General features: G+C 45.4%; 1 protein-coding gene across 2 annotated transcripts in view; it reads left to right on the plus strand.

The window, feature by feature from the left end:
- Positions 1-1,974: 1,974 nt before the first annotated feature.
- The window catches only part of USP18 (ubiquitin specific peptidase 18), a 55,681-nt gene continuing 29,759 nt past the window's right edge, over positions 1,975-27,896 (plus strand). For both annotated transcript variants that reach the window (XM_036252317.1, XM_036252318.1), the window contains exons 1-3: positions 1,975-1,996; positions 12,455-12,718; positions 14,226-14,322. In XM_036252317.1, coding sequence (XP_036108210.1) covers positions 12,661-12,718; positions 14,226-14,322 — 155 coding nt within the window. In that variant the 5' untranslated portion in view covers positions 1,975-1,996; positions 12,455-12,660. The remainder of the gene's footprint in view (positions 1,997-12,454; positions 12,719-14,225; positions 14,323-27,896) is intronic.

Consider the following 27,896-nt stretch of genomic DNA (forward strand, 5'->3'; position numbering starts at 1 on the left):
AAGGGGGAATTAGTGAGGGGAAAAGGAGAAACATCTGTAACAAAAATAAATAAATAAATTTAAAAAAATAAATAAAAAGGAAAAAAAATAAAGTTTGTCCCCATGTACAAAAATGAATGAAAAATGGATCAAAGATCTAAGTGCTAAACTTAGGAACCTTGATCTCAGAGATGATATTATAAACTTGACTCCAAAGGCAAGGGGAAATAAAAGCAAAAACAAATGAGTGGGACTATTTCAAAGTAAAAAGTTTCTGTATAGCAAAAGAAACCATCAACAAAACAAAATGGCAACCATTTGAATGGGGGAAGATATTTGAATACAACAGCTCTGACAAGGGGTTAATATTTAACTCATAAAACTCAATACCAGACTGACAAATCAATTAAAAAGTGGACTGAGGACCTGAACAGATGCTTTTTCCAAGAAGACATTCAAATGACCAATAGCGCCCTGGCCGATTTGGCTCAGCGGTTAGAGCGTTGGCCTGCGGTCCAGAGAGACCCGGGTTCAGTTCCCGCTAAGGGCACATACCTTGGTTGCAGTTTGTCCCCGGCCCTGGTTGGTCGTGCGGGTGGCAGCCACTCGATGTGTCCCTTTCACGTCGATGTTTCTCTCTCTCTCTCTCTTCCTCTCTCTCTCTCTCTCTCTCTCTCTCCCACTCTATCTGAACAAAAAATGGAAAAATGTCCTCAGGTAAGGATAAAAAAAAAAAAAAATAGCCCTGGCCAGTTTGGCTCAGCGGTTGGAGCATTGGCCTGTGGACCAGAGAGTCCTGGGTTCGGTTCCCGCTAGGGGCATGTACCAAAAAAAAAAAAAAAAAAGACCAATAGCTATATGAAAAGATGCTCAACTTCACTAGCTATTAGGGAAATACAAATTAAAATTACACTGAGATACCACCTCACACCTATTAGAATGGCAATTATCAAGACAGGTAATAACAAGTGTTAAAGAGGTTGTGGGGAAGAAGGACCCCCACTCACTGCTGGTGGGAATGTAAACTGGTACAGCCACTGTGGAAAACAGTATGGAGGTTTCCCAAAAAACTAAGAATAAAGTTATTATATGACCCAGCACCCCTATGTTTATTGCAGCGTTATTCACAGTGGCCCAGACATGGAGACAACCAAAGTGTCCTTCAATATATGATTGGATAAAGAAAAAGTGGTACATATATACAATGGAATGGTACTCAGCCATAAGAAAAGATGAAATACTGCCATTTGTGACAACATGAATGGACCTTGAGAATATCATGCTAAGCAAAAGAAGTCAGAAAATGTTAAGAATCATGATTTTACTCATCTGTGTGATATAAAACTGAAAGTAACAAATGAACAAACAAGAAAAACAAAGAAAACTCATAGACACAGGCAACAGTATGGTGGTTACCAGATGGAAGGAGGTGTTACCAGTAAAGGTTAAAGGAGGTCAAATATAAAGTGATGGAAGATGATCTGACTTGTGTTGGGCACACAATGCAATATGCAGATCCTCTATCATAAAAGTGTGCTCTTGAAACCTCTATAATCTTATAACCAATGTCACTGCAATACATTTAATTAAAAATTAAAGAAAAGAAAAATGACAATATTAAAAGATTTAAAAAAAATTTTTTGTTGGGAGGGGGTGTTGTATGTGTGTAAGGTGACTGTTTTTTCCAGGATCAGCAGTGATTTGTCTTTCCAGCTGCTATGCTAATTCTTCACAATATGAACTTAAGTGGGACACATTTAAATGCTTCTGTTTGAATGAAAATGAATATCAAGATGGAAGAATCAATCACAGGCTTCAGGTTTGGAAGAGAATGAAAGATCTTACTCCTCTAATTTTTTTTTTTATCCTTACTCAAGGACATTTTTCCATTTTTTGTTCAGACAGGGCGGGAAGGAGAGAGAGGAAGAGCAAGAGAGAAACATCGATGTGAAAGGGACACGTCGAGTGGCTGCCACCCACATGACCCAACCAGGGCCAGGGACATACTGCACCCGAGGTACATGCCCTTAGTGGGAACCGAACCTGGGTCTCTCTGGACGGCAGGCCGATGCTCTAACCGCTCTAACTGCTGAACCACACTGGCCAGGGCAAAGATCTTACTTCTCATCTTGTACCCCTCCCGCCCCAGCCCTCAGCTGTTCAATTTCTTTCTATACTCACTTTCCTTCAAGGGCTGGGCTAGCAGCCTCTGGTTAAACACCTTCATGAGGGACACATTTCTGCTATTTGAGCTGGCTATGAGAAAGGTCTTATTTGTTTTGAAATGAAATCTATTTCTTGTAGTTTTCACACATTAAGTATAGTTTGATCCTCCCACTCCACGCCCCTAACGCAATAAGTCTAATTATGTCTCTTGTACATGATAGCCTTTTAGTTATTTAGATACAATTATTGTGTTCCCTATTAAGACCTTATTCATTCACTCATTCGTTGCCCACAATACTCTGTGCAAGGTATAATGGGAGCAGTTAAAAAACGCAGTGCTCGCCCTGGCCGGTTTGGCTCAGCGGTTAGAGCGTCCGCCTGCGGTCCGGAGAGACCCAGGTTCGGTTCCCGCTAAGGGCACGTACCTCGGTTGCAGTTTGTCCCCGGCCCTGGTTGGTTGTGCGGGTGGCAGCCACTCGATGTGTCCCTTTCACATCGATGTTTCCCTCTCTCTCTCTTCCTCTCTCTCCCTCCCACTCTGTCTGTATACAAAAAAATGGAAAAATGTCCTCGGATGAGGATTAAAAAAACAACAACAAACAAACAAACAAAAAAAAAACAAAACGCAGTGCTCACAGTTGGATGTCAGTTTAGACACCAAGACTCTGTCTAAGATGTGCAGTCAGGAGGTTCACTGGAGAGTGCCCTTAGAAATGACAACTGAGAGGGGGAGCAGAGCAGGGATGGGAAGAGGGATGAGGTGACCTGCCAGACAATGGCAACAGGGGCCTCAGCAGATCTTAAGGGGAGCTCGGGGCTGGATGACCCATGCTTCAGAGCTATTTTACCTTGAGGCAAGGCGTTAAGGCCTTTATATCCGCTCCTTGTCTGGTCACTAAATAGGGACTGGGCCAGCTTTTCTCGCTGAGGTCGATTCCTTGAGACTCAGTTGGGAGCTGTTAACCACCTACACTCCCCTCAGCCTGGGGAATGGTGTCTCTCCCGCTGGAGTCTGAATGGTGAACTCAGTCACTCCCAGGGGAGACAGCTCTTCCCACATTAGAATATAATGAACCAAGTATTTTAATAGCTCCGTGTGCAAAGTGCCTGGGAGCAGAGACAACACCCAGGCCTGCCCGAGGAACCAGGGCAGCTTTCCAGTGTTAGCCTAAAAATAAGAGGCAAAGTGAGAGGCATCAAACATTTGTTTAAGATTAAAGAACAGCTCTTCAGGAAGCGCTGATTCAGGGGAAAACCCGATTAATGTTCTAGGCAAGGGGTAACATGAGAAAGGGAAGGGAAAGCAGTTCTGTTGGTGCAGACAGGCTAACCTAGAGACTAATTCTAAACATTTAAATTTCCATCTGGTAGTCATCAGTCCCTCAGACAATACTTCTTTCTTGTTATCTTTGCAAACAAGTCTTTGAGATACGCTGTTGCTTTAGGCCCAGTTCAAAGGTTATTTTGCCCTCTTTTAACATCTGAGGGTTTGAAGCATAAGGTCTACAAGGTCATTCCTCTGCTGGGGCAGCTCCAGCTGCATTTTAAAGTGGCTCTTGTTTGCACTGTTGTCAGCACCAGGAAGCTGAGGCTATGGAAGCAAGGGGGTGCTTGGGAGCAGCCTTTCGGCAGAACTGACAGACAAACACGCAAGTGTTCTTTGGCCCTGGGAAGGAGGAGCAAGGGGACACTAGTCCTGGTCTGCACCCCTTGGTGAATATTGTACCATTTGCCAGAATAGAGAACCTTGGAGGTGGGGGTGGGGGAAAATAGGTCAGTGCACTCTGATGAATTAAGAATGGAGACCTGGGACTGTAAGAACGGGATGGAGCTGAGTCACCAGGAAGTGCAGGTTTATTGAGGGAAATACCTGCTGGGCTGCCTCCACGATAGAGAGCAGCAGGCGTTGGTACAGACCAAGGGTTTTAAACGTAGGGCTGGGGTGGAGGGTTGCCCAGCCAGCCGAGGAGTCTCGGTTGTCCTTGATTGGTCGGGGCTGGGGTCTTTCCGAGAGTTGTTCTTCTCGTCCAGTGCTGTTTAGGTTTGGGTGGGGGTTCAGGATACTGCTCCGCCTGGCCGGAGCGATAAGCTTTGCTTTCCTGGAACAAGGGGCTTGGGGAGAGGTTAAACAATAAGAGGCTGGGGGTAGTAATATGGAAGTTAACGTTAACATTTCCCGACTCTTAGTATAAGTTGGAAGGTTAAAAAAGTTTGTGTTGATCGAAATTTTGGGTTGACCCCCAGGGAGGGCCTCTCGGGCAAGAGTGTTCTTCTGTGGCTACTTCCTGCTGATCTCCCTGTGGGTTGCTTTTCCTGGGGGGTCACCCTGGGTTAGAGGGGTGTAAGTTTGGAGTAGGAGTTGGTGGTGGGCTACCCTGGTGTGTTCAGTAACCCATGTTTGCAAAAATTTTAGGAAACAGGGAAGAAGCAAGAGGAGGAGACAGATAATTATCAATGGGCTGATGAGCAGGGCAATTATGTTAAAAGGGATTAGACCACCATTGGCTTAGAGGTGAGGGTTCCTCATGTCTGCGGTTACCGAGCCTCTCCTGTAATTTTCGGAGAGAGTTAATATTTTCCTCTACTATACCTGATTCGTTGATATAGTAGCAGCATTTTTCTTGGAGGAAAAGGCAGGTACCTCCTTTCTCAGCGGTGAGGAGGTCCAGGGCCCGTCGGTTTTGGAGGGCAACTTCTGCTAGGGAGGTGAGTTGTCGTTGTAGGGAGGCTAGCGAGGCTGCTGAGTTCTCGAAACCTCGTTCTAAATCAGCCTGGATTTGTTCGGTCATTTTAAGGCTGTGTCCGAGTCCGGTCCCCTCAATTCCTAGGGGTGCTACTGAGATGAAAAAGGTGAGGCCCACAAGAAATGGGAGGAAAATAGCCCGCTTCTGGCGGGGAGATTGAAGGATTCCAGCTACCTCATCCTCAGTGTAACATAGAAGCTGTGGGGCGAGGATTGCGGGACACATGGCCCGGAGAGGTGGCGTCGATGTGGTTGGTTAGAGTGTGGTTACACCAAAAGAAAGTTCCCCGAGGACTTGTAAAGTCAGAGGTAATTTTATGAGTTTGATTGCATGTCGGGTGGGAGATGTCCTTATAGTAGCATAGATTACAGGTGCTATTTGGGGTGTAAAAGGGCACGTGGTCTAGGGAGAATGAGGAGGCAGGCGGGTTTTAGAAGTGTTAAGGGATATGAGAGTGGGACTGCGGCCATCGGTGGTTGGTCTAGGAAGGCACAGAGAGAGCATTGAGAGGGCTCGACGTCTTGGGTTAGGTTTAGAATTAGGGCTCCTTTTCTTATTTTTTTTTTATCCTCACCCGAGGACATTTTTCCATTTTTTGTTCAGATAGAGTGGGAGGGAGAGCGAGGAAGATGAGAGAGAAAGAGAAACATCGATGTGAAAGGGACACATCGAGTGGCTGCCACCCGCACAACCAACCAGGGCCGGGGACAAACTGCAACCGAGGTACGTGCCCTTAGCGGGAACCGAACCCGGGTCTCTCCAGACCGCAGGCCAACGCTCTAACCGCTGAGCCAAACTGGCCAGGGCAGGACTCCTTTTCTTATTAAATCTAGCCATGCAAAGGGGGTCTGTTTGCTGGAAAGGTATTTAGTTAAGGAAGTTTCTTGGGTTAAGATTTTGTGGGTGAGGTCTTCCAGTTTTTGGACCATCGTCCTTTGCTGCACCCACTTCCGGCCGATGGACATATAGTATTTAGAGAATCCTCTTGTAAGTATTCCGTTTAGGCCTTTGTGCCATTTAGAGTCCCAGGGATCTCCGATGCTGAGGACCCAGGGGGCAGTGGAGGTAGTGTATTCGCGGTGAGTTATTTCGGTATCTGTTTTGGTAAATATAATTGTGTCTCCCCAGTAGAAAGATGACACTGTGCAAGGGGCAGAGGTGGTGAGGTGTGGCAAGACAGTCCTCGAGATTGTTGTAGGAGCACAGAGCCTCATCCCTGTATAGCTTGTAAGGTGGGATTGGTGTGCGATGAGTTTACGAGCCATCGGACAACCTGTCAAGGGGCAGTCTGTGGAAGCAATTATTCGGGAGGGAGGCCAGTAGAGAAGACACTGAGAAGGAATCTCCAGACGTGCGGCTCAGGCCCGGAGCCTGAGGGAGAAAGTGGTCTGTGTAGGGTGAGAGAGAAGGAAAGATCCTCTGGGCGAGTAGACAGAGAAGGAGAGAAGAAGAAAAGTCCGTTTCAAAGGGCTCGGGTTCCTGAAAGGCTCCTTGCCAGGTGAGCTCCTGGATCCAGGTGAGGAGTTCTGCTTCCGGACCGCGGGGTCTGGACCCGGCGATGTCTTCCACAATCCGAGTGAGGAAATAAAAGATCTTGCGAGCAGAGGCTGTGCATTGCTAGTTGAGTGTTGGTTATAGCGTGAGCTGCGAGAGAGTGTGTTGTCTTGAGCGAGTCTCACAAGAGAGTCTGATCGTGTTTTTCTGCAATCGGTGGACATGAGGAAATTTGAGGGATAGGGGACCTGTGGGAGTGGAGAAATAATTTTTAGGACTCTGTGGAGTGTACGGTTTAATTCCTGGGAGATGTGCCCAGTGAGAGTCCCTTCAGTTGACCGCCGTGGGAGTGGAGAGGACTGTGTGTGGGCCGGTCCAGACCGGCTGCAGAGGGTTTTTCCCGGGTTCGTTTATACACCTGATCTCCTGGCAGGAGGGTGAGGTGAACCTTGGTGGCAGGAAAAGGTTGAGGTAGGAGTTTATTTACCTCTGAGTGTAAATTGGACCTCATATAAGCCAATGCTGGGAAGTAATCTCCGATGGCAGGGTCGGGTTAGTTAGAGGACTGGAGGCTAGGACAAAGGCCTTCCGTACATTATTTCAGAGGGGCTTAGGTTGAGGGGTTTCCTTGGCATGGCACGATTCTCATCAGAGCTGGGGGAGGAGCCGAGGCCAGGGAGGGTGGAGCTCAAGATTGAGTTTGGTGAGGTGGTGTTTGAGAATTTGATGAGCCTGCTCTACTTTGCCTGAGGACTGGGGATGGTAAGATATGTGTAGCTGCCATTTAAGTCCTAGATGAGTTGAGAGTGAAGGGTGATGTGAGAGGTGGAGTCTGGTCCATTGTCTGGTTGCAGTGTTGAAGGGAGGCTGAACCGAGGAAGGATGTGTTCGGTGAGGACCGTGGCAACCTGGCTCACATCCTCACGGTTAGGGAAATGCCTCAATCCAGCCGGAGAAGGTGTCCACTAGAGTGAGAATGTATCTGAGCCCCTTGTGTTTGGGCATGTGGGCAAAGTCTATTTGCCAATTTTGTGCTGGCAGTTGTCCCCGGGTTTGGTGGGCGGGGAATGACTTGGGATGAATTCCCCCTTGAGGGGTGCAAGGGGTGCAGGTCTGGCAGGAGGAGGGTATTTTCTCGAGTATTGTTGGGAGGACATTTCCTGTGAGGAAGGTGGAGATGTAAAGGAGTAGGGGTTGGTACCCAGTGTGGAAAGAATTAGGTATGGATTGTAGAATGTCCTCTGCCTGAGACTGTGGGAGTCGGAGTTTGTTTTCTAGTATGTACCAACCATCCTTCCGAGGCAAGGAAGAGTAGCGGCCTTTTCCGTGGTGGAGTATGATGGAGTATGAGAGTCAGGAAATAAATGTGGGGTCCTGGGGGCCGAGTGGCTATTTTCTTCACCACTCGGTCTGCTATGTTATTTCCCGTGGATATAGGGGAGGTGTATTTCTGCTGTCCTCGACAGTGGATGATGGCTACTTGTTTTGGTAAGAGGGCTGCCTGAAGTAGGTTTTGTATGTAAGAATGGTTTTGAAGGGGGTCTCCTTTGGTTGTGAGAAAGCCCTGCTCCTGCCAAACAGCTGCAGCCGAATGTAGGATGTGGTAGCAGTATTTTGAGTCAGTGTATATGTTGACTGTTTTGCCCGAAGACAGAGTTAGAGCCCTTGTGAGGGCAATTAACTCGGCCTGCTGGGAGGTCGTCCTCACGGTAACGATTGAGCCTCGAGAATAGAGTGTTGCCCAGTGGTGATGGCATAACCTGCTCGGGTAGATCCTCGTGACGTTCTAAGGGAACTTCCATCTATAAATAGGGTGAGGTCCGGAGCAGGGAGGGGGTAGAGGTGAGGTGGGGAAAGGGGTTGGAAAAATGTGTGAGCGTTTCGATGCAGCAATGAGTGGGGGTGAGGAGGAAGTCGGTAGGAGCGTGGCAGGGTTTAGGCTGGAGCATGGCTGAAAGGTACGTTCAGGGTTTTCAATGAAAATGATGTGGATTTGTTGTAAACGGGAGGGTGATAAGTGGGTTAGGGCCTTGTGAGACAGTAGGTCTTGAAGGTTGTGTGGGGCTCTAATGAGCACCCTCTGACCAAAGGTAAGTTTTTTGCTCTCAAGGGCCAGGAGGGCCGCAGCCGCTAAGGCCCTGAGGCAGGGTGCCCACCCCTTGCATGTTGGATCCAGTTGTTTTGAGAGGTAGGCTACCAGCGCAAAGGGTGGTCCCTTTTGTTGTCCAAGGACCCCAAGGGCGAGTCCTTGCTGTTCAGTAACATAAAGTATGAAATCTGAGTTTAAGTCTGGGAGATGTAGGGCCAGTGCCCGAAGGAGGGCCTATTTGAGTTTAGTAAAATGTGTTTGTACAGGGAGTCTGGGGTCTGGTGGTTCCGAGAGCTCTCCTCTGGTTGCCTCATACAGGGGCTTTGCTAGGAGGCTGTAGTTAGGAATCCATGACCGGAGGAAGCCTGCGATTCCCAGGAAAGAAAGGAGCTCCTCTTTGGTTGAGGGAGTCGGTATAGAGGCAAAGACATGTTTTCTATCAGTGGTGATAGCCTTTTTCCCCGGGGTCAGTTGTACTCCTAGGTATGTGACTTGGGGTAGAGAGCTGTACTTTGGAAGGAGATACCCGGTGGCCTAACCGGCCAGGGAAGTTGAGAAGCTGGGTGGTATCTGACTGCGAGGCCTCCAAAGACGGGCTGCAAAGGAGGAGACCACAGACATACTGGATGATGGTGCTGTGGGGAGGGTGAGCTTGTTAAGATCTGCTAGGGCCTGGCCGAAAAAGTGGGGGCTGTCCCGGAGTCCCTGAGGTGGGACTGTCCATGTTAGCTGCTGGGAACACAGGGTGTCCGGGTCAGTCCAAGTGAAAGGGAAAAGATTCTGGCAATCTGGATGTAGGGGAATGGCATCTTTGAGGTCCAGGACAGTGAAGTGGGAGGTGTTCGTGGGGATGGTAGAGAGAGTAGTATATGGGTTGGGTACTACTGGGGTGATGAGGAGGATGGCTGAGTTAATAGAGCGCAGCTCCTGTACGAGTCGGTAGGTGCCATTTGGTTTGATGACAGGGAGGATTGGAGTGTTGTAGGGGGAGTTAGTGGGGATTAGGAGTCCTGAGGCTAAAAAGGTTTGAGAAGAGCCATTAAATCCTGGGAGGGTGGAGAAGATGGCCCCAGTGTCTATGAGGAAGGAGGTTTCCTTACCTGCTATGCGCAGGTTTACCCTGGGCTCACTGTTGGTGACGTGTACTGGGGCCGGTGTCCCAGGGCCTCCTCAGTCCTCTGCCGCCAGTCCCAGAAAGTCTGTTACTGTCCTAGGTGGGGCAGTCTATCCGAATGACCTTTGGCGCTCGGGGCAATCAATTCCCCAGCGGCCCTCAGGGTGACAGTGTGGGCAAGGCCCGAGGTTTTGGGCACTGTCTCGCCCAGTGGCCCATTTGTTTGCATTTGAAGCAGGGACCAGGAGGATTTGACTGAGGAGGTTGTCCCCTAGAGCCTCGGCCCCTCGGACCAGTGTTCCCTTGAGGGGCCTTCGCCAGCACAAGGTAGTTCTCCTGTTGTCTTTTCTGCTGCTCTTCCCTCTCCGTTTCCCCCCCGGTTGTTACAGACCTTAAAGACAGTATGTAAGAGCTCTCTCCGAGGTGCCTCGGCCCGTCCTCAAGTTTTTTGAGTTTGCGTCTAATGTCAGGGGCAGATTGGGAGATGAAAAAGGAGTGTAGGAGGGTGGTCCCCGCTGGGGAGGTGGGGTCCATGACAGTGTATCTACGAAAGGCCTGGGAGAGTCATTCTAGGAATTCTTCCGGATTTTCTTGGGGCCTTTGAACGGTTTCTTTGATTTTGTCATAATTGACGGCCTTATTGGCTAGTTTTTCTAAGGCCTGAAGAAGGTAGTCTATAAGACAGTCACGATCCCTATGATTAGCATGGCCAATTTGATAATCCTATTTGGGTCATTGGGGGGAACTGCTTCTCCCCCTAGAGGGAGGTTATTGTCCCGGGCATGTGCCTCATCTGCTACTTGCTGGGCCGTCGCCCACACCCCCCCCCTATCGTGTGCAGAGAGGGAGGAAGTAGGATGATAGAAAGACCGTGCCAGGGAAGATCATACGATTGACTGAGGTATCGGAACTCCCTGATGTAGGTGTCGGGATCAGAGGAGAAGGAGCCAAGGCGGCATTCAATTTGGGCTGAGTCAGAGAGGGAGAAGGGGATGGCTACACACACAATTCCCTCGGTGCCAGCTGCTTCCCAGAGCAGATATAAACCAGTCTGGGGAGGTTTACGTGGGCGGAGAAAGGGGGGAGATGCGGAGGAAGGCGTGTCTGGTGGAGAAGAGGCATCAGATAAGGCAGAGGTGGAGCGGCAACCGGACAAGGGGGTGTATCTGGGGCAGGAGGAGTATGGGGCAGGCGGAGGGGGAGGAAGAGGAGAAAAAGGTGTGGCCGAGTGGTCTTGAGGGTCAAAAGAATCGGTAGAAAAGAGGGGGATTGGGGATCGGGCAGGAAGGACTTGGTGGGTGGAGCAGGCAGAGCAAAGGGAAGGGTGAGAGTGGAGAAAGAAAGCCTGCACGCAGGAGTTCCTGAGGCCTTGCTTGTCTGGTGGCAGAAATGATCTAAGTCTATTAGAATATTGAAGTCAAAAGTGCCATTTTCTGGCCGTTGAGAGTTATTGTTGAGTTTATATTGAGGCCAGGCCATATTGCAGAGGAGTACGAGTTTGCGGGGCCTCAAATCGGGGAGGCCGAGGTTGTTTAGATTTTTCAGTAGACAGCCAAGGGGGCTTGAGCGAGGCGGTTTAGATTGAGACGACCCCATTTCATAGAGAGGCAATGACAGGAGAGGGTGTCCCCGTCTCCATCAAGGCCTCGGGAGGACAAGCCTGCAGGAAGGACAGATCAAGAAGGAGTTGTCACCCCGACTTGAATGTCCGAGTAGTGAGAGACCCGACTGGGTCCCTAGATTTCGAGGCGAGAGTGAGATAGGGCCACTTGGCAGATAGGGATGTGTCAAAATTGAAACCGTGTGCAGGTGAAAAAATAAGGGAGAATAAAGGAGAGAAAGAGTGTGAGAAAGAGAGAGGGCAGGGGCCTAAAATTTGGAAGGTCCACGAGAAAGGGGAGTAAGAAATTCCCTACCTCCTGGTTCCGCAGGTAGGAGAGAGTCCGGGATGGGTTGGAGCCGGCCAATCCACCCAAACCACAGTCCACCCAGAATCTGGGAGTTAGCCTGGGCGAGCTTCTGCAGCCCACTGCTTCCCAGGTAGTAAGGGTGGTCTGTGCTGGGGATCGTCCAGGCTACCCAGCTCCTCCCGGGTTTGGGCACCATTATGTAGGAACGGGAGCTGAGTAACCGGGAAGTGCAGGTTTACTGAGGGAAATACCTGCTGGGCTGCCTCCAAGTGAGCGCAGCAGGGTTCATACAGACTAAGGGTTTTAAACTTAGGGCTGGGGTGGGGGGTTGCCCAGCGAGGAGTCGCAGTCATCCTTGATTGGTGGGGGCTGGGGTGTTTCCAAGAGCAGCTGTTTAGGTTTGAGTGGGGGTTTCAGGAGACTGCTTCCCGATAAGCTTTGGTTTCCTGGAACAAGGGGTTTGGGGCGAGGTTAAACAGTAAGAGGCTGGGGGTAGTAATATGGAAGTCAAAGTTAAAAGGGACAAGGAGATGGGTGTGTAGCCTCATTCTCTCTCTTTTTTTTTTTTAATCCTCACCCGAGGACATTTTTCCATTTTTTGTTCAGATAGAGTGGGAGGGAGAGTGAGGAAGATGAGAGAGCGAGAGAGAGAGAAACATCGACGTGAAAGGGACACATTGAGTGGCTGCCACCCGCACGACCAACCAGGGCCGGGGACAAACTGCAGCTGAGGTACATGCCCTTAGCGGGAACCGAACCCCGGTCTCTCCAGACCACAGGCCGACACACTAACTGCTGAGCCAAACCGGCCAGGGCGCCTCGTTCTCTTTTGGGGCCCTAGAGCTTTGTGTCTTTCCATACACTTATCTCCCAGACTTGGCTCATTGGAAGCAGAACTGTCACGTGCATGCACTTTCCCCTTCTCTTACCCTTAACTGCCTGTGGTGTGTTTTCACAGAAGTCCCACCAGAGCTGACTCACGAGAGCTCTTCCAGGAAGTGAGGTCATGCGGTGCTGAAGACCGGCCAGCCGCAGCCTGGGGATTTTGGAGTGGTCACTAATGGGCAAGGTGTCTGGGTTCCTGAGGAAATTTGCCCACCGGTCCTGGCTGAGTCTCAGCATTTCTCTGCAGACCCTGTTGAGAAGAAGCAAGACAACAGCAACATGAAGAAGAAGAGGGAGCTGCTACCCAAACACCTCAGTGCCTGGGACTGCCCTCAGGGTCATTACCTCCCTCCCATCTTTTTCTTTCAGACTGCGTAGACACATTTTGTTTACTTGCTAAACTCTGAAGCAGCAGAGCTTTGTGGGTAATGACGCCCTATCCCTGGGCCTCATTTCTGCATCTTAGATGGGAGCAATCACAGTGCTGAGTGCACACGGTTGTTGGGAGTAATGAATGAGGTAACCTGTGGAAAGTGCTTTAGACAGGTGCTGGGCGTCCGGCAGCTGTTAGTGTCAGTTCCGCCTGTACTGTTGTACCTGTGTGCAAGTATGTCTAGAGGCGAGTGCTTCTGCTGATTCAGGAGCGCAAATCTGTGGCTACCTGCTACCCCTGGGCGTTTGTGTTTGTTTGTTTGTTTTTTTCTTAAATTTTTTCTTTATTGATTTTTAGAGAAAGAGGAAGTGAGAGGGAGAGAGAGATAGGAACATCGATGAAAGAGAACATTAATTGGCAGCCTCCTGCATGCCCTGCACTGGGGATTTGGCCTACAAAGTGAGCATGTGCCCTGACTGGGAATCGAACCAGCGACCTCTCAGTGCATGGGTGGACGCCCAACCACTGAGCCACACCGGCTGGGCAAGGACTTCTTTGTTCTTATAGCCCTATCTCGTGCACACCAAAGCTGTTTCCCCAGGAATATTGAGGATTATTATTTTTTTTAAATCCACACCAATAGATATGCTTTCACTGATTGAGAGAGAGAGAGAGAGAGAGAGAGAGAGAGAGAGATTGATTGGTTGCCTCCCTCCTCTATTCACCCCGACTGGGAATTGAACATGCAAGTTAGGTATTGCCCTGACTGGGAATCGAACCCGAAACATTTTGGCAATTGGGGACGATGCTCCAACCAATCTAGCCACCCAGCCAGGGCCTTGCTCCCTCTTAAATTACTCACCTTGTGGGGTCTGTGGAGGCCAAGGCTGGGTTCGGAAAGGAGAGGTTGGTTACAAGTGGGTCAGAGAAATTCTATCTTATGGTTTTCTCACCTCATTTGTTCCTTTAGGCTTCCAGACTCTGGAGGCAGTTTAGATTCGTGGATTTCCCCTGAAACTTTCTGATTTCTCTAACCACATGGTGGGCCAGGGCCTTTCCACCAGAATCTGAAATCACTCTTGTCCCTGAGCCCCATAAATGCCCATTCTGACTCAGCTCTGTTAGGAACTCATAATTCTCCCAGGTACACGTTCTGCAATGTTTCTCACCTTTCCTTTGCTCATACAACCGAGGCTTGTACTACACATTTGACAATGAGTAATACAGTTTCTTGTGACATCTCTCTTTCCTAATGGACTATTAAAACTTTTATTGCTATTTTAATTGTCAGAGTTCATGCTTTATTTCTTCTTCCCGGTTATTTTGCAAGCTCCCTAGTGAATTCTTTGTGCCTCTGAGTGTACTTTCTAGGAATATCTCATGTCCTTAAGTAGATTCTAGAGAACATATGAATTCTGTGAAATCACTAGGCCACACCACATCCTCAGTGATTTTTCTCTTCTCCTTATAGGCCCAGTAGGTTTACACAACATTGGACAGACCTGCTGCCTTAACTCCCTGATCCAGGTATTGCTTATGAACATGGCCTTCACCCAGATACTGAAGAGGTAAGACTATCATGCAGGCTATAAACATGTAGATTACTTACTTTAGTTTTCAAATATTCACTTATTCACAGTGACTTAGACTTCTTAAAAATAATTTTTTAATTTTTCAATTACAGTTGACATTTAATATTATATTAGTTTCAGATGTATAATATAGTGACTAGACATTTGTATAACTTACAAAGTGATCAGCCTGATAAGTCTAGTACCTATCTGGCTCCATACATAATTATCACAATACCGTTGCCTATTCCTTATGCTATACTTTACATCCCTGTGACTATGAATGTGTACCTATTAATTCCTTTACCTTTTCACCCATCCTCCCAACCCCACTCCCATCTGGCAACCTTCAAAGTGTTCCTGTATTTATCAGTGTTTCTGTTTTTTTGTTTGTTTGTTTTAAACTCCACATATAAGTGAAATAAGAAGATATTTGTCTTTGTCTTTGTCAGATTTATTTCACTTAGTATAAAACCCTCTAGGTCTATTATGTTGTTGCACATGGCAAGATTTCATTCTTTTTAATGGCCAAATAATATTCCACTGTATATGTGTACCACTTCTTCTTTATCCCTTCATCTGTTGATGGGCACTTAGGTTGCTTCCATATCTTGGCTATTAAAAATAATGCTGCAATGAACATAGGGGGTGCATATATCTTTCCAAATTAGTGTTTTGGGTTTCTTTGCCTATATACTCAGAAGTAGAATTGCTAGGTCCTTCTTTGTCTCTTGTTACAGCCTTTGTTTTAAAGTCCATTTTGGCCCGGCCGGTGTGGCTCAGAGGTTAAGCTTTGACCCATGCACCAAGAGGTCGCTGGTTTGATGCTGGTCAGGACACATGCCCAGGTTGTGGGCCAAATCCCCACTGGGGGACATGCATGAGGCAGCCAATCAGTGTTCTCTCTCATCGATTTTTCCACTCTCTATAAAATTAGTAAAGAAGAAAAAAAGTCCATTTTGTCTGGTATAAGTATTGTTAACCCAGATTTTTTTTTTGTTACCATTTACATTAAAAATCTTTTCCTGCCCCTTTACTTTTAGTCGGTGTGTGTCTTTCAATCTCAAGTGAGTCTCCTGTATTCAACATATGTAAGGGTCTTGTTTTCTTATACATTCAGCCACTCTATATCTTTTGATTAGAGCATTGAATGCATTTACATTTAAAGTAATTATTGATAGGTAGTTATTGCCCTTTTATTATAATACTTTTTATCTTTTTTTTCTTTTTGAAGTCCCCTTAACAATTCTTGTCATACTTGTTTGGTGGTGATGAAATCTCTTAGTTTTTTCTTATTTGGGAAGTTCTTTTTAAAACATTTTTTAAAATTTATTTTTGTTTTTCAACTTATTTTTATTGTTGAATCTATTACAGATATCCCTCCTTCCCCCCCCCCATTGGCCCCCTCCTCCCCACTCCTGAGCCCCTCCTGCCTTCCCCACACTGTTGTCTGTGTGCATTGGTTATGCATAGAAGTTCTTTGGTTTATTCTTCCCACTCCCCTTCCTTTTGATGTTCCTCAGTCTAACAACCAATTTGTACTTAATCCCTTCACCTTTTCCACCTATTCCCCCCCGCCCCGCTCCCATCTGGCAACCAACAAAAAGTTCTCTGTATCTATGAGTCTGTTTCTGTTCTGCGTGTGAATTTTGTTTGTAGATTCTGTTGTTGATAGATATGTATTTATTGCCATTCTATTGTTCATATTTTTTCCTCCTTCTCTCCCTCCTCCTCCTTCCCCGCTTGACCCATCAACATTTTATATAATACTGGTTCGGTGGTGATGAACTCCTTTAGCTTTTTCTTGTCTGAGAAGCTCTTTGTATGTCCATCAATTCTAAATGATAGTTTTGCAGGATAGAGTAACCTTGGTTGCAGGTCCTGGCTTTTCATCACTTTGAATATTTCTTGCCACTCCCTTCTGGTCTGCAAAGTTTCTCTTGAGAAATCAGCTGAGTCTTATGGGAGCTCCCTTGTAGGTAACTAACTGTTTTTCTCTTGTTGCTTTTAAGATTCTCTCGTTGTACCCTGGCCGGTTTGGCTCAGCGGTTAGAGTTTCGGCCCGCAGACTAGAGAGTCCCAGGTTTGGTTCCCGCTAAGGGCCTGTACCTAGGTTGCAGTTTGTCCCCGACTCTGATTGGGGTTGTGTGGGTGGCAGCAAATCGATTGTCTCACTCACGTCAATGTTTCTCTCTCTCTCTTCCTCCCCCTTCCCTCCTGCTCTACCTGAAGATAAATGCAAAAATGTCCTTGGGTGAGGATTAAAAGAAAAACAAAAAGATTCTCTCGTTGTCTTTAACCTTTTGCATTTTGATGATGATGTGTCGTGGTGTGGGCCTCTTTGGGTTCATCTTGTTTGGGACTCTCTGTGCTTCCTGGACTTGTATGTCTGTTTCCTTCACTAAATTAAGGAAGTTTTCTGTCATTATTTTTCCAATTAGGTTTCCAATTTCTTACTTTCTTTTTTCTCCTTCCAGCACCCCCATGATGCACATATTGGTACACTTGCAGTTGACCCAGAGGCTCCTTACACTGTCCTCATTTTTTTGTATTTTTTTTTTTTTTCTGATTGGGTGTTTTTTGCTTCCTTATATTCCAAATCAGTGGATTGCTTCTTGACTTTGCCTACTCTATTATTTATTTTTTATTTTTTTATCTTCACCTGAGGACATTTTTTGTTCAGATAGAGTGGGAGGGAGAGAGAGGAAGAGAAAGAGAGAGAGAAACATTGACGTGAAAGGGACACATTGAGTGGCTGCCACTCGTACAACCCAACCAGGGCTGGGGACAAATTGCAACCGAGGTACATGCCCTTAGCGGGAACCGAACCTGGGTCCCTCCAAACCGCAGGCCAATGCTCTAACCGCTAAGCCAAACTGGCCAGGGCGGCCTACTCTATAATTGAGTCTCTGTGAATTATTCTTGATTTCAGTTAGTGCATCCTTCATTTCTGACTTTTTTTGATGCTCTTGAGGTCCTCACTATGTTCCTTGAGCATTCTTATAACCAGTGTTTTGAACTCTGCATCTGTTAGATTGCTTATCTCTGTTTCATTTAGTTATTTTACTGGAGTTTTGTTCTGTTCTTTCATTTGGGACATGTTTTTTTGTGTCCTCATTTTGGCTGCCTCCTTGTGTTTGTTTTTATGTATTAGATAGAGTTGCTATGTCTCCTAGGCTTTCTAGGGTCGTCTGTTGTACAAGGTATCTTGTAGAGTCCAGTGGCACAGCCTCCCTGATCACCCCAGCTGTGCCCTTATGTGGACTGTACAACCCTTCTGTTGTAATTGAGTCTTGGTTGCTGTTGGCACATCAGTGGGAGGGATTTACTCGGGCTGATCAAACTAGAAGGGCTGGCTGGGCCCACTGACCACTGACCTCTGACTACCTTGGAAGATCAACTGTGCAGGGGCCCACCACACAAAGCAAGACTTACTTCAGCAAGGCTCTGGTACCCACTGAGTCCACTCTTTGAGTGTGTTGCTTGTGGAGGTGGTGCTTTGATGTGGTCTGAAGTTGTCCATTGTGTGTGCTGGCTCTGGGGCAAGGTCAGCTACTGCCTATATTCTACCTGGGGCTACCAATATAAGCAACAAAGTGACCTGCAGATGGTTGCTTCTTGTGTTTGGCTTGGAGGTGCTCAGGCAAAGCCAATTGTGATCCAAGGCTGGCTGCTACTAGTGCTAGGCCTGGGGCCACTTAACGAGAGGTATGGGGCTCACTGAGGCCAGATGCTGCTTGTTTGAGAGATTTTAAGAAAATCTGAAGCCGGAGCCAAGACAGGCCAATCTTATGGTAAAGCCACTGGAAACAGCTTGAGTGGGCCTGAAAGTTGGGTGGGGCAGGTTGGCTTCAGGGAATCCTCAGGGTGGGGCAAACAGTGTGAGCCAGGTTAGTCCCAGATATGGTGCCCCTAGGGGAAGGGCTCACCAAAGGAACAATGACCTCCACCAGCACATATGTCCAGGAGAAAACTGCTTCTCCAGCTCTCGCCCCAATGCCAAACAACTCAGTTCTTCCCCGTATGTCTCTCTGGTGCTTTTCAAGCTGCCTTCTCTATACTGGAGCCTGGAGGGAGCAAGTCCGAGTAAGTCCATGGGTGAGCTGTTTAAGAGGAACTGCCTGGGACTCCAATAGCTTCATCCTCCCTCAGCCTCAATTCCTGCTGGTTTTTATATCCAAAAGTTATGGGGACTTCTCTTCCTGGCACTGGAACCCTGAGCTGGGGGTCCTGGTGTTGGACCAGGATTCCTCAATCCTCAGGAGGACCTTCACAGTGGAGGTATTCCTCTTGATTTTTTTAGTTTGTTTAATCTTATCTTCATGAGCTCTAACTAACATCACTTTCTCAGAGAGGCCTCCTATTTTTAAAAAATATTTTTCTTTATTTATTTAGAGAGAGAGGAAAGGAGAGGGAGTAAGATACAAACATCAACGAGAGAGAGCATTGATCGGCTGCCTCTTGCATGCCCCTACCTGGGATCGGCCTGAAACCTGGGCATGTGCCCTAACCGGGAATCAAACCAGACACCTCTTGGTGCGTGAGCTGAGGACACTCAACCACTGAGCCACACTGGCCAGGCTGCCTCCTGATTTTTATTTGTCACATGTGGGTGTTGGACCAGCCCTTCCATGCCTCTGCCCCTCCTACCAGTGTGGATGTGGCTTCTTTAATTTCATAGTTCCATTCAGCTCAGTTTCAGGCAGTTCTGGATGATGGTTGTTCTGTAGTTTAGTTGTAATTTTGATGTGGTTGGAGGAGAGACAAATACTGCATTTATCTACGTTGCCATCTTGACAGAAGTCTCCTGGGAAGCTCTTTATTTCTCCTTTGATTTTAAATTATAGCTTTGCATTGTATAGTAATCTTGGTGTAAGTCCTTACTTTTTATCACTTTGGATATTTTGTGCCAATCCCTCCTGGACTGCAAAGTTTCTGTTGAAAAATCAGGTTATGGTCTTCTTGTTAGTTACCCTTGTAGGTAACTAATTGCTTTTCTCTTGCTGCTTTTAAGATTCTCTCTTTATCTTTAACCTTTGGAATTTTAATTACAATGTGTCTTTATGTGGGCCACTTTGGGTTCATCTTGTTTAGGACTCTTTGTGCTTCCTGGGCTTGTATGTCTATTTTCTTTGACAAATTAAAGAAGTTTTCTATGGTTATTTCTCCAAATAAGTTTTCAATGTCTTTCTCTCTTCTCCTGCTATCACTATGATATGAATGTTGATACACTTAATGTTGTCCCAGAGGCCCTTTAAATTATCCTCACTTAAAAGATTTTTTTTCTTTCTGCTGTTCTGATTGTTTTCAAAATTGTTGTCTTCAAAACTGCTGATTCAATCTTCTGTTTTATATAATCTACTGTTGATTCCTTCTAATGTATTTTTCATTTCAAATATTGTGATCTTAATTTCTGACTGCTTTTAAAAAATATGTTCTATCTTCATTTTTATGTTTCATGACTCTTGTTGAAGTTCTCACTGAGATCATTGAGCATCTTTATAATATGAACTCTGCATTTTGAAGATTGCTTGTCTCCATTTTGTTTAGTTCTCTTTTTTTTGGAATTTTGTCCTTGTTTATTTGGGACATTTTTTTTTTTTTGTCTCCTCATTTTGGCTGCCTCTCTGTGTATGTTTCTATGTATTAGGTAGAGCTGCTATGGCTCCTGGTCTTGGAAGAATGACCTTATGTCATAGGTGTTTTGTGTGGCTCAGTAGTGCAGGCTCCCTCATCACCTGAGTCAGGTGCTCTAGGTGTGTTGTTGGTGTGGGATGTGTGTGCCTTCCTGTTGTAGTTGAGCCTTGATGGCTGTTGGCATGTCAGTGGGAGGGATTGACCTTCAGGCTGATTGGTTGTGACATATGGCCATGACTACAGTGGAGCAATTGTGCAGGGGCTCACTTTATGAAGCAGGATTCACTTAAACTGGGCTCTGGTGCCTGCTAGGTTCACCCTTTTGGGTGTATTGTTTGTGGAGGTGGTTGGGTGATGCTCTGGTGAAGTCCAAATCTGGCCACGGGGCATATTGGTTCTGGGGCATCTTGGGAAGTTAGGCCAAGGTCAGCTGCTGCCTATGCCCTTCCAAGGGCCACCTGGTGTAAGCTACAATGTGATCTGCAGGTGATTGCCCCTTGTGCTGGGCTTGGAGGTTCCTGGGGAGGCTAAGTTGTGAACTGAGGCTTGCTTCTGCTAGTGCTGGATTTAGGGCTGCTTAGCAAGAGGATGGGGCACACCAAGGCCAGATGCTGTTTGTTTGGGGTGTGTGAACATTTGAGAGACTTTAAGGAAGTCCTCAGTGTGAGCCTAGATAGGCTGTTTGTATTGAATAGTCACTGGAATTGGCGTGGGTGGGGGCCTGCAAGTTTGGTGGGACAGTGTCTCGGGGAATCACCAAGGCAGGGTGAACAGTGTGAGCCAGGTTGCTGGAGACCCAGCTCTGGTGCTTGCCTGCACCTGCAGAGGGAGGGCTTAGCAAAGGAGCAGTGGCTCTGCCAGTACTTTTTTCTGGGGAAAGCTGCCCTTCCCCAAAGGCAGATAATCAGTTCCTCCCTGTATGTACCTGGTACCTTTTGAGCTGCTGCCCCAGTGATGGAGCTCAAGGTGAATGAATCTGTCAGTGGATACATCTGTGAACTTTTAGGACTCTAGAAGTCCTCTGTCTCAGTCAGCCACAATCTCCAGTGGTTTTCACAGCTAGACATTATGAGGAGTAGTCTTTCTGGCACTGGAACTCTGGGCTTGGTGGCCCTGTGTGGAACTGGGACCCTTTGCTCCTCAGGGGGGACCTGGGGAGCTGAGATATCCCTCCTGATTTTTTTTTTTTATTACCTTGGTGTCCAACACCCTTTTATTTATTTAATTATTTATTTTACAGAAGTTTCTCCTTTTTTACCCCATTGACACCCTCCTCGCCATCCTCCCCACCCCGTTCTTGGTTTTGTAGTCCATGTCCATTGGTTATGCGTACATGCATATAAGTTCTGTGGTTTATCTCTTCCCACCCCCCACCCCCTCTTCCGAGGGTTGTCAGTCTGTACCCTATTTCCACGTCTCTGGGTCTACCCTATTCCTCAGAATGTTATGTTCATTATATTCCACAAATAAGTGAGATCATGTGGTATTTGTCTTTCTCTGCTTGGCTTGTTTTGCTTAGGATAATACTTTCCAGGTCCCTCCATGTCGTCTCAAAGGATAAGAGATCATTCTTTCTTACAGCTGCATAGTACTCCATTGTGTATATGTACCACAGCTTTTTAATCCATTCCTCTACTGATGGACACTTGGGCTGTATCCAGATCTTAGCTATTGTAAATAGTGCTGCTATGAACACGGGAGTACATATATTCTTTCTGATTGGTGTTTCAGGCTTCTTAGGGTATATTCCTAGAACTGGCATCACTAGGTCAAATGGTAATTCAATTTTTAATTTCTTGAGGTAACACCATAGTGTTTTCCATAGCAGCTGCACAGGCTGCATTCCCACCAACAGTGTACTAGAGTCCCCTTTTCTCCACACCCTCGCCAACACTTGTTTGATGATTTGTTGATGGCGGCCATTCTGACAGGTGTGAGGTGATAACTCGTTGTTTTAAGTTGCATCTCTCTGATGATTGGTGATGTTGAGCATTTCTTCATATATCCCTTGGCCATTTGTATGTCCTGTTTAGAGAGGTGTCTATTCAGCTCATCTGCCCATTTTTTAATTGGGTTCTTTGTCTTCCTTTTGTTGAGTTGTATGAGTACTCTATATATATTGGAAATTAACCCCTTATCTGATGTATCATTGGCAATGATGTTCTCCCATACAGTGGGTTGCCTTTCCATTTTGATGGTTGTTTTTTTTGCTGTGAAGAAGCTTTTTAGTTTGATGTAGTCCCATGTGTTCATTTTTTCCTTTGTTTCTGTTGCCTTAGATGATGGATCAGTGAAAATTCTGCTGCATATGATGTCCAATATTTTATTGCCTACATTTTCTTCTAGAATTTTTATGGATTCACGGATCACATTTAAGTCTTTTATCCATTTTGAGTTTCTTCTTTTTTTTTTTTAATCCGCCCCCGAGGACATTTTGTCATTTTTTGTTCAGATAGAATGGGAGGGAGAGAGAGGAAGAGAGAGAGAGAGAAACATCGACATGAAAGGGACACATCGAGTGGCTGCCACCCGCACGACCAACCAGGGCCGGGGACAAACTGCAACCGAGGTACATGCCCTTAGCGGGAACCAAACCCGGGTCTCTCTGGACCACAGGCCAACACTCTAATCGCTGAGCCAAACCGGTCAGGGAAAGTTTATTCTTGTATATGGTGTAAGTTGATGGTCTAATTTGATTTTTTGCATGTAGCTGTCCAATTTTCCCAACACCATTTATTAAAGAGGCTGTCTTTACTCCACTGTATGCTCTTGCCTCCTTTGTCAAATATTAATTGAGCATAATGTCTTGGGTCCATTTCTGGGTTCTCTGTTCTGTTCGACTGGTCTATATGCCTGTTCTTGTGCCAGTACCAGGCTGTTTTGATTACAGTAGCTTTGTAGTATAACCTGATATCTGGTATTGTGATCCCACCTACTTTGTCCTTCTTTTTCAAGATTGCTGTGGCTATTCGGGATCTTTTTTGGTTCCATATGAACTTTTGAAGTATTTGTTTTACTTCTGTGAAATATGTCCTTGGTATTTTGATGGAGAGTGCATTGAATCTATAGATTGCTTTGGGTAACATGGACATTTTAATGGTGTTAATTCCTCCAATCCATGAACAAGGTATGTGCTCCCACTTTTTTTTATATCTTCCTCTGTTTCTTTTTTCAATGTCCTATAGTTTTCTGCAAATAGGTCCTTTACTTCTTTGGTTAAGTTTCTTCCTAGGTCTCTTAATTTTTTTTGCTGTGATGGTAAATGGGATTGTTTTTTCAGTTTCTCTTTCTGTGAGTTAATCATTAGTGTATAAGAATGCCGTCGATTTCTTGATGTTAATTTTATATCCTGCTACTTTGCCAAATTCATTTATTAAGTCTAGTAGATTTTTGATGGGAGTCTTTAGGGTTTTCTATGTATAATAACATGTCATCTGCAAATAATGACAGTTTCACTTTCTCCTTTCCAATTTGGATCCCTTTTATTTTTTCTTCCTGTCTGATTGCTGTGGCTAACACTTCCAGTACTATGTTAAATAAGAGTGGCAAAAGTGGGCATCCCTGTCGTTTTCCTGTTCTTAAGGGAAATGCTTTTAGTTTTTACCCATTGAGTATGATGTTGGCTGTAGGTCTTTCATATATGGCTTTTATTATGTCGAGATATGATCCCTCTATTCCCATATTGCTGAGAATTTTTATCAGAAATAGATGCTGGATTTTGTGGAATGCTTTTTCAGCATCTATTGATATGATCATGTGGTTTTGATTCTTCATTTTATTTATGTGGTGTATCACGTTTATTGTTTTGCGAATATTGTACCAGACTTGCATCCCGTGGATGAATCCCACTTGGTCATGGTGAATAATTTTTCTGATGTATTGCTGGATTCAATTTGCTAGTATTTTGTTCAGGATTTTGGCGTCTATGTTCATCAGGGATATTGGCCTGTAGTTTTCTTTCTTTGTAGGGTCTTTTTCTGGTTTTGGAATTAGAATTATGCTGGTCTCATAAAACGAGTTTGGAAGACTTCCTTCTTCTTGAATTCTTTGAAATATAGTTCGAGGAGAATGGGTATTAGTTCTTTATTGAATGTTCGGTAAAATTCCCCCATGAAGCCATCCAGGCCTGGGCTTTTGATTGCTGGGAGAGTCTTGATTATCTCTTCAATTTCCTTAGTTGTTATTGGTCTGTTCAAGTTTTCTATCTCTTCCTGGTCCAGTTTTGGGAGACTATGTGTTTCCAGAAATTTGTCCATTTCGCTTAGATTGTCGAATTTGTTGCCATATAATTGTTCATAGTAGTTGTTAATGAACTTCTGTATTTCTGTGGTGTCAGTTGTTACTTCTCTTTCATTTCTGATTTTGTGTATTTGGGTTCTCTCTTATTGTTTCTTGGAGAATCTAGCTAAGAGTCCATCAATCTTGTTTATCTTTTCGAAAAACCAGCTCTTCGTTTCATTGATCCTTTGAATTGTTTTTTTGGTCTCTGTATCATTTATTTCTGCTCTGATCTTTACTATTTCCTTCCTTCTACTTGCTCTGGGGTTTTCTTTTCATTTGCTTTCTAATTCTTTAAGTTGTGAGGTTAGATAGTCTATTAGAAATTTTTCTTGCTTGCTGAGGTAGGCCTATAGTGCTATGAACTTCCCTCTCAGAACTGCTTTCGCTGCATCCCAAAGATTTTGTGTTGTTGTGTGTTCAATTTTATTGTTTTCCAGGAAGTTTTTAATCTCTTCCTTGATCTCAGTAACCCATTCATTGTTTAATAATATGCCATTTAGCCTCCATGTGTTCAAATGTCTTTGCATGTTTTTGATGCATTTGATATCTTGTTTCATGTCATTGTGATCTGAGAAGATTTTTGATATGATTTCAATCTTCTTGAACTTGTAGAGATTTAATTTGTGTCCTATCATGTGGTCTATCTTTTAGAATGTCCCACGTACACTTGAGAAGAATGTGAATTCTGTAGTTTTGGGGTGTAATTCTCTGTAGATATCTATTAAATCCATTTAATTTAGTGCTCCATTTAGAGTCTCTGTTTTCTTGCTAATTTTTTGTCTAGAGGATCTATCCAGTGATGTCAGCAGGGTGTTGAAGTCCCCTGCTATGATTGTATTGTTCTCAGTTTCTCCTTTGAAGTCCTCCAGAAGATTTTTAATATATTTTGGTGGTCCTATATTGGGTGCATATATTTTTATCAAGGTTATATCTTCCTGTTGGATAGATTCTTTCAATATTTTGTAGTGGCCTTCTTTGTCTCTAGTTGTGGCCTTCATTTTGAAATCTATTTATCAGATATGAATATTGCTACCCCAGCTTTTTTTTTTCTTTTCCTTTGCTTGGAAGATTTTTTTCTATCCCTTCACTTTCAACCTCTGTGAGTCTTTTGTTGTGAGGTGGGTCTCTTGTAAACAACATATAGATGAGTCATGCTTTCTTATCTAATCAGCTGCTCTGTCTTTTTATCAGAGTATTCAGTCCATTTACATTTAAGGTGATTATTGATATGTACTTATTTATTGCCATTTTTCTTTAGTGTGGTTATATATTGTCCCACAGTTCTCTTAAGCTTTTTCCTGTTTTTTAATTGTGTTTTCCTTTTGGTTTTGTGATTGGTTGATTTTTTCTACCCTGTCTTCTAATTCACTGATCTGGTCTTTAGCTTCCTCTGCTCTGTTGTTTAGACCTTCTAATGTGTTCTTTATTTCTGATATGTCATTCTTCATTTCTTCTTGTGGTTTTTCATTTCCAATTGGTTGATTTTCAACATTTCTGTGTCTTTACTCATGGTGTTGATGTCCTTACTCATGCTCTTGAGCTTCCTCAAGATCATGGCTCTGAATTCTAGTTCTGTTAACTTGCTTAACTGCTCCACATTTATCTTATGTTTGGTAGAGGTCTCTTGTTTTTTCATTTGGCTTTTGTTCCATTGTTTCACCATTTTGGCTATCACAGTGGGCTTTGGAGACTGCCAAATTTTTCCTGTGTGTGTTGGTGTTCTGCTGTTTTTGACTCCCTCTACTGGGTTTGGATGAGCGAGGGAGGAATCAAGTTAAACACCACTGTTAAGTCTTACTTTCCTGTATAGAGTTGCTGGCCCAGGAATTGTTCAGTTATCCCCTAGCTTTTGCCTGGAGGCTATCGGTAGCAGTTACTTGAAGAGCCTTGACTTCTCATTTGAATGAAAAACTACCTTAGGTGCTCAGTGTAAGGGGATTTCCCAATGGTGGGGTAGATGCTGGTTGTTAATGAGCCTCAATTTGCATTTCAATAGCCCACTTGGGTGGGGTTGAATCTCCGATGGAGTGTCTCCACCTCTCCACAGAGCCCTGGGAAGGATTAAGATAGCCACTGTCCTGCATGGCCGCAACTCAGAAAAAGCTCTCAGCGCACTCCAAATCTCGAGTGTCCTTACACAGTTCCAGTCCAGTCCGCCCTTCCTCTGCCGGAGCCCAAAGTGAGTGGCTGTGGCTATTTTAGCCACTGTGCTGGCTCTGTGCTGTGGAGCTGCTTGGGAGTTTAACCCATGGGCACTGCTCAAGGATAAGGGTGCTGCTGTCTGTGGGCTCCCAGCCCCCCTCTCATGCCTCCGCAATCCCACCAGAATTGAGTCAGTGTTCCTGGTTATATGATCCTCGCAAACTGCTTTTCTGTTACTTTTTCCTGAAGTTTTGTCTTTATTTTAGTTGTAATTCCGGTTTTGTCCTGGGCGACGGTCTGTGTAGCTTCCATTCACTCTGCCGCCATTTTGGAATTTGCTCCCTCTTGATTTTTAACCACCACGTGTGTGTGGGACCAGCCTGTTCTACATCTCTGCTTATGTTACCAGTCTTGATATGGCTTTTTCTGTATATTATTAATTATAGGAGCTCTGTTCAGCTAGAGCACAGGTAGTTCTCAGTGATAATTGTTCTGTAGTTTAGTTGAAATTTTGATGTGGTAATGGGAGGAGGCGAACTCAGCCTTTATCTACTTTGCCATCCTGACTGGAAGCCCAGAGTATCTTGGACTTTTAGAAGTCTTCTTTCAAAAGTTACCAGAGAGAAGTCTTCCTTCAAAAGTTACCTGTATTGTTTGCCTCGACACTTTGCTCAGGTTTTCTGGAAGAAGTTTGATGTCTCAGAATATTTTTCATCTTCTTGTCTTCAATTTGGAAGATTCACCAGACCCAAAGCTTACATTTCCTTCATAGATAGCTTTCCAAATAAGCAAATAAACAAAACAAGCACATGATCACAAATGTGTGAAAGAGCAGGCTTCACCTCTGTCAGCTATGAGACAACATCAGGTAATGGCTGGAACTCTGTATATTAGACTGACAAAGACAGAGTAACAAGATAAAATCAGGATTCCAAATTAGTGTCCGAATGAATGGGAACTACACAGGCTATCTCCTAGGACCAAACTGGAATTACAACTAAAATAAAGACACATCGCCGGAAAAAGCAATAGAAAAGCAGCTGGGGAGGACCATATAACCAGGGACACAGAATTGATCCTGGTAGGATTGTGCAGGCATGAGAGGGAGGTTGGGAGCCCATGGACAGCAGCGGTCTTAGCTGTGAACAGCACACTTTGGATTAAAATCCCAGGCCCGCTCCACAGTGCTGAGGACTGGAACAGATTGCTAAAATAGCCACAGCCACTCACTTTATGCTCCTGCAGAGGGAGGGTGGACTAGACTGGAACTGTGTAGGGACACTCAGTATTTGGAGGGTGCTGAGAGCTTTTTCTGAGTTGTGGCCACGCAGGACAGTGCCCATCTTACTCCTTCCCAGGGCTCTGTGGAGAGGTGGAGACACTCCATCGGAGATTCAACCCCACCCAGGTGGGCCATTGAAATGCAACTTGAGACTCATTAACAACCAGCATTTGCCCCACTCTTGGGAAATCCTTTTATGCTGAACACCTGAGGGAATTTTTCATTCAAC

Source organism: Molossus molossus, unplaced genomic scaffold (assembly GCF_014108415.1).
Source record: "Molossus molossus isolate mMolMol1 unplaced genomic scaffold, mMolMol1.p scaffold_m16_p_10, whole genome shotgun sequence".
Classification (NCBI taxonomy): Eukaryota; Metazoa; Chordata; class Mammalia; order Chiroptera; family Molossidae; genus Molossus; species Molossus molossus.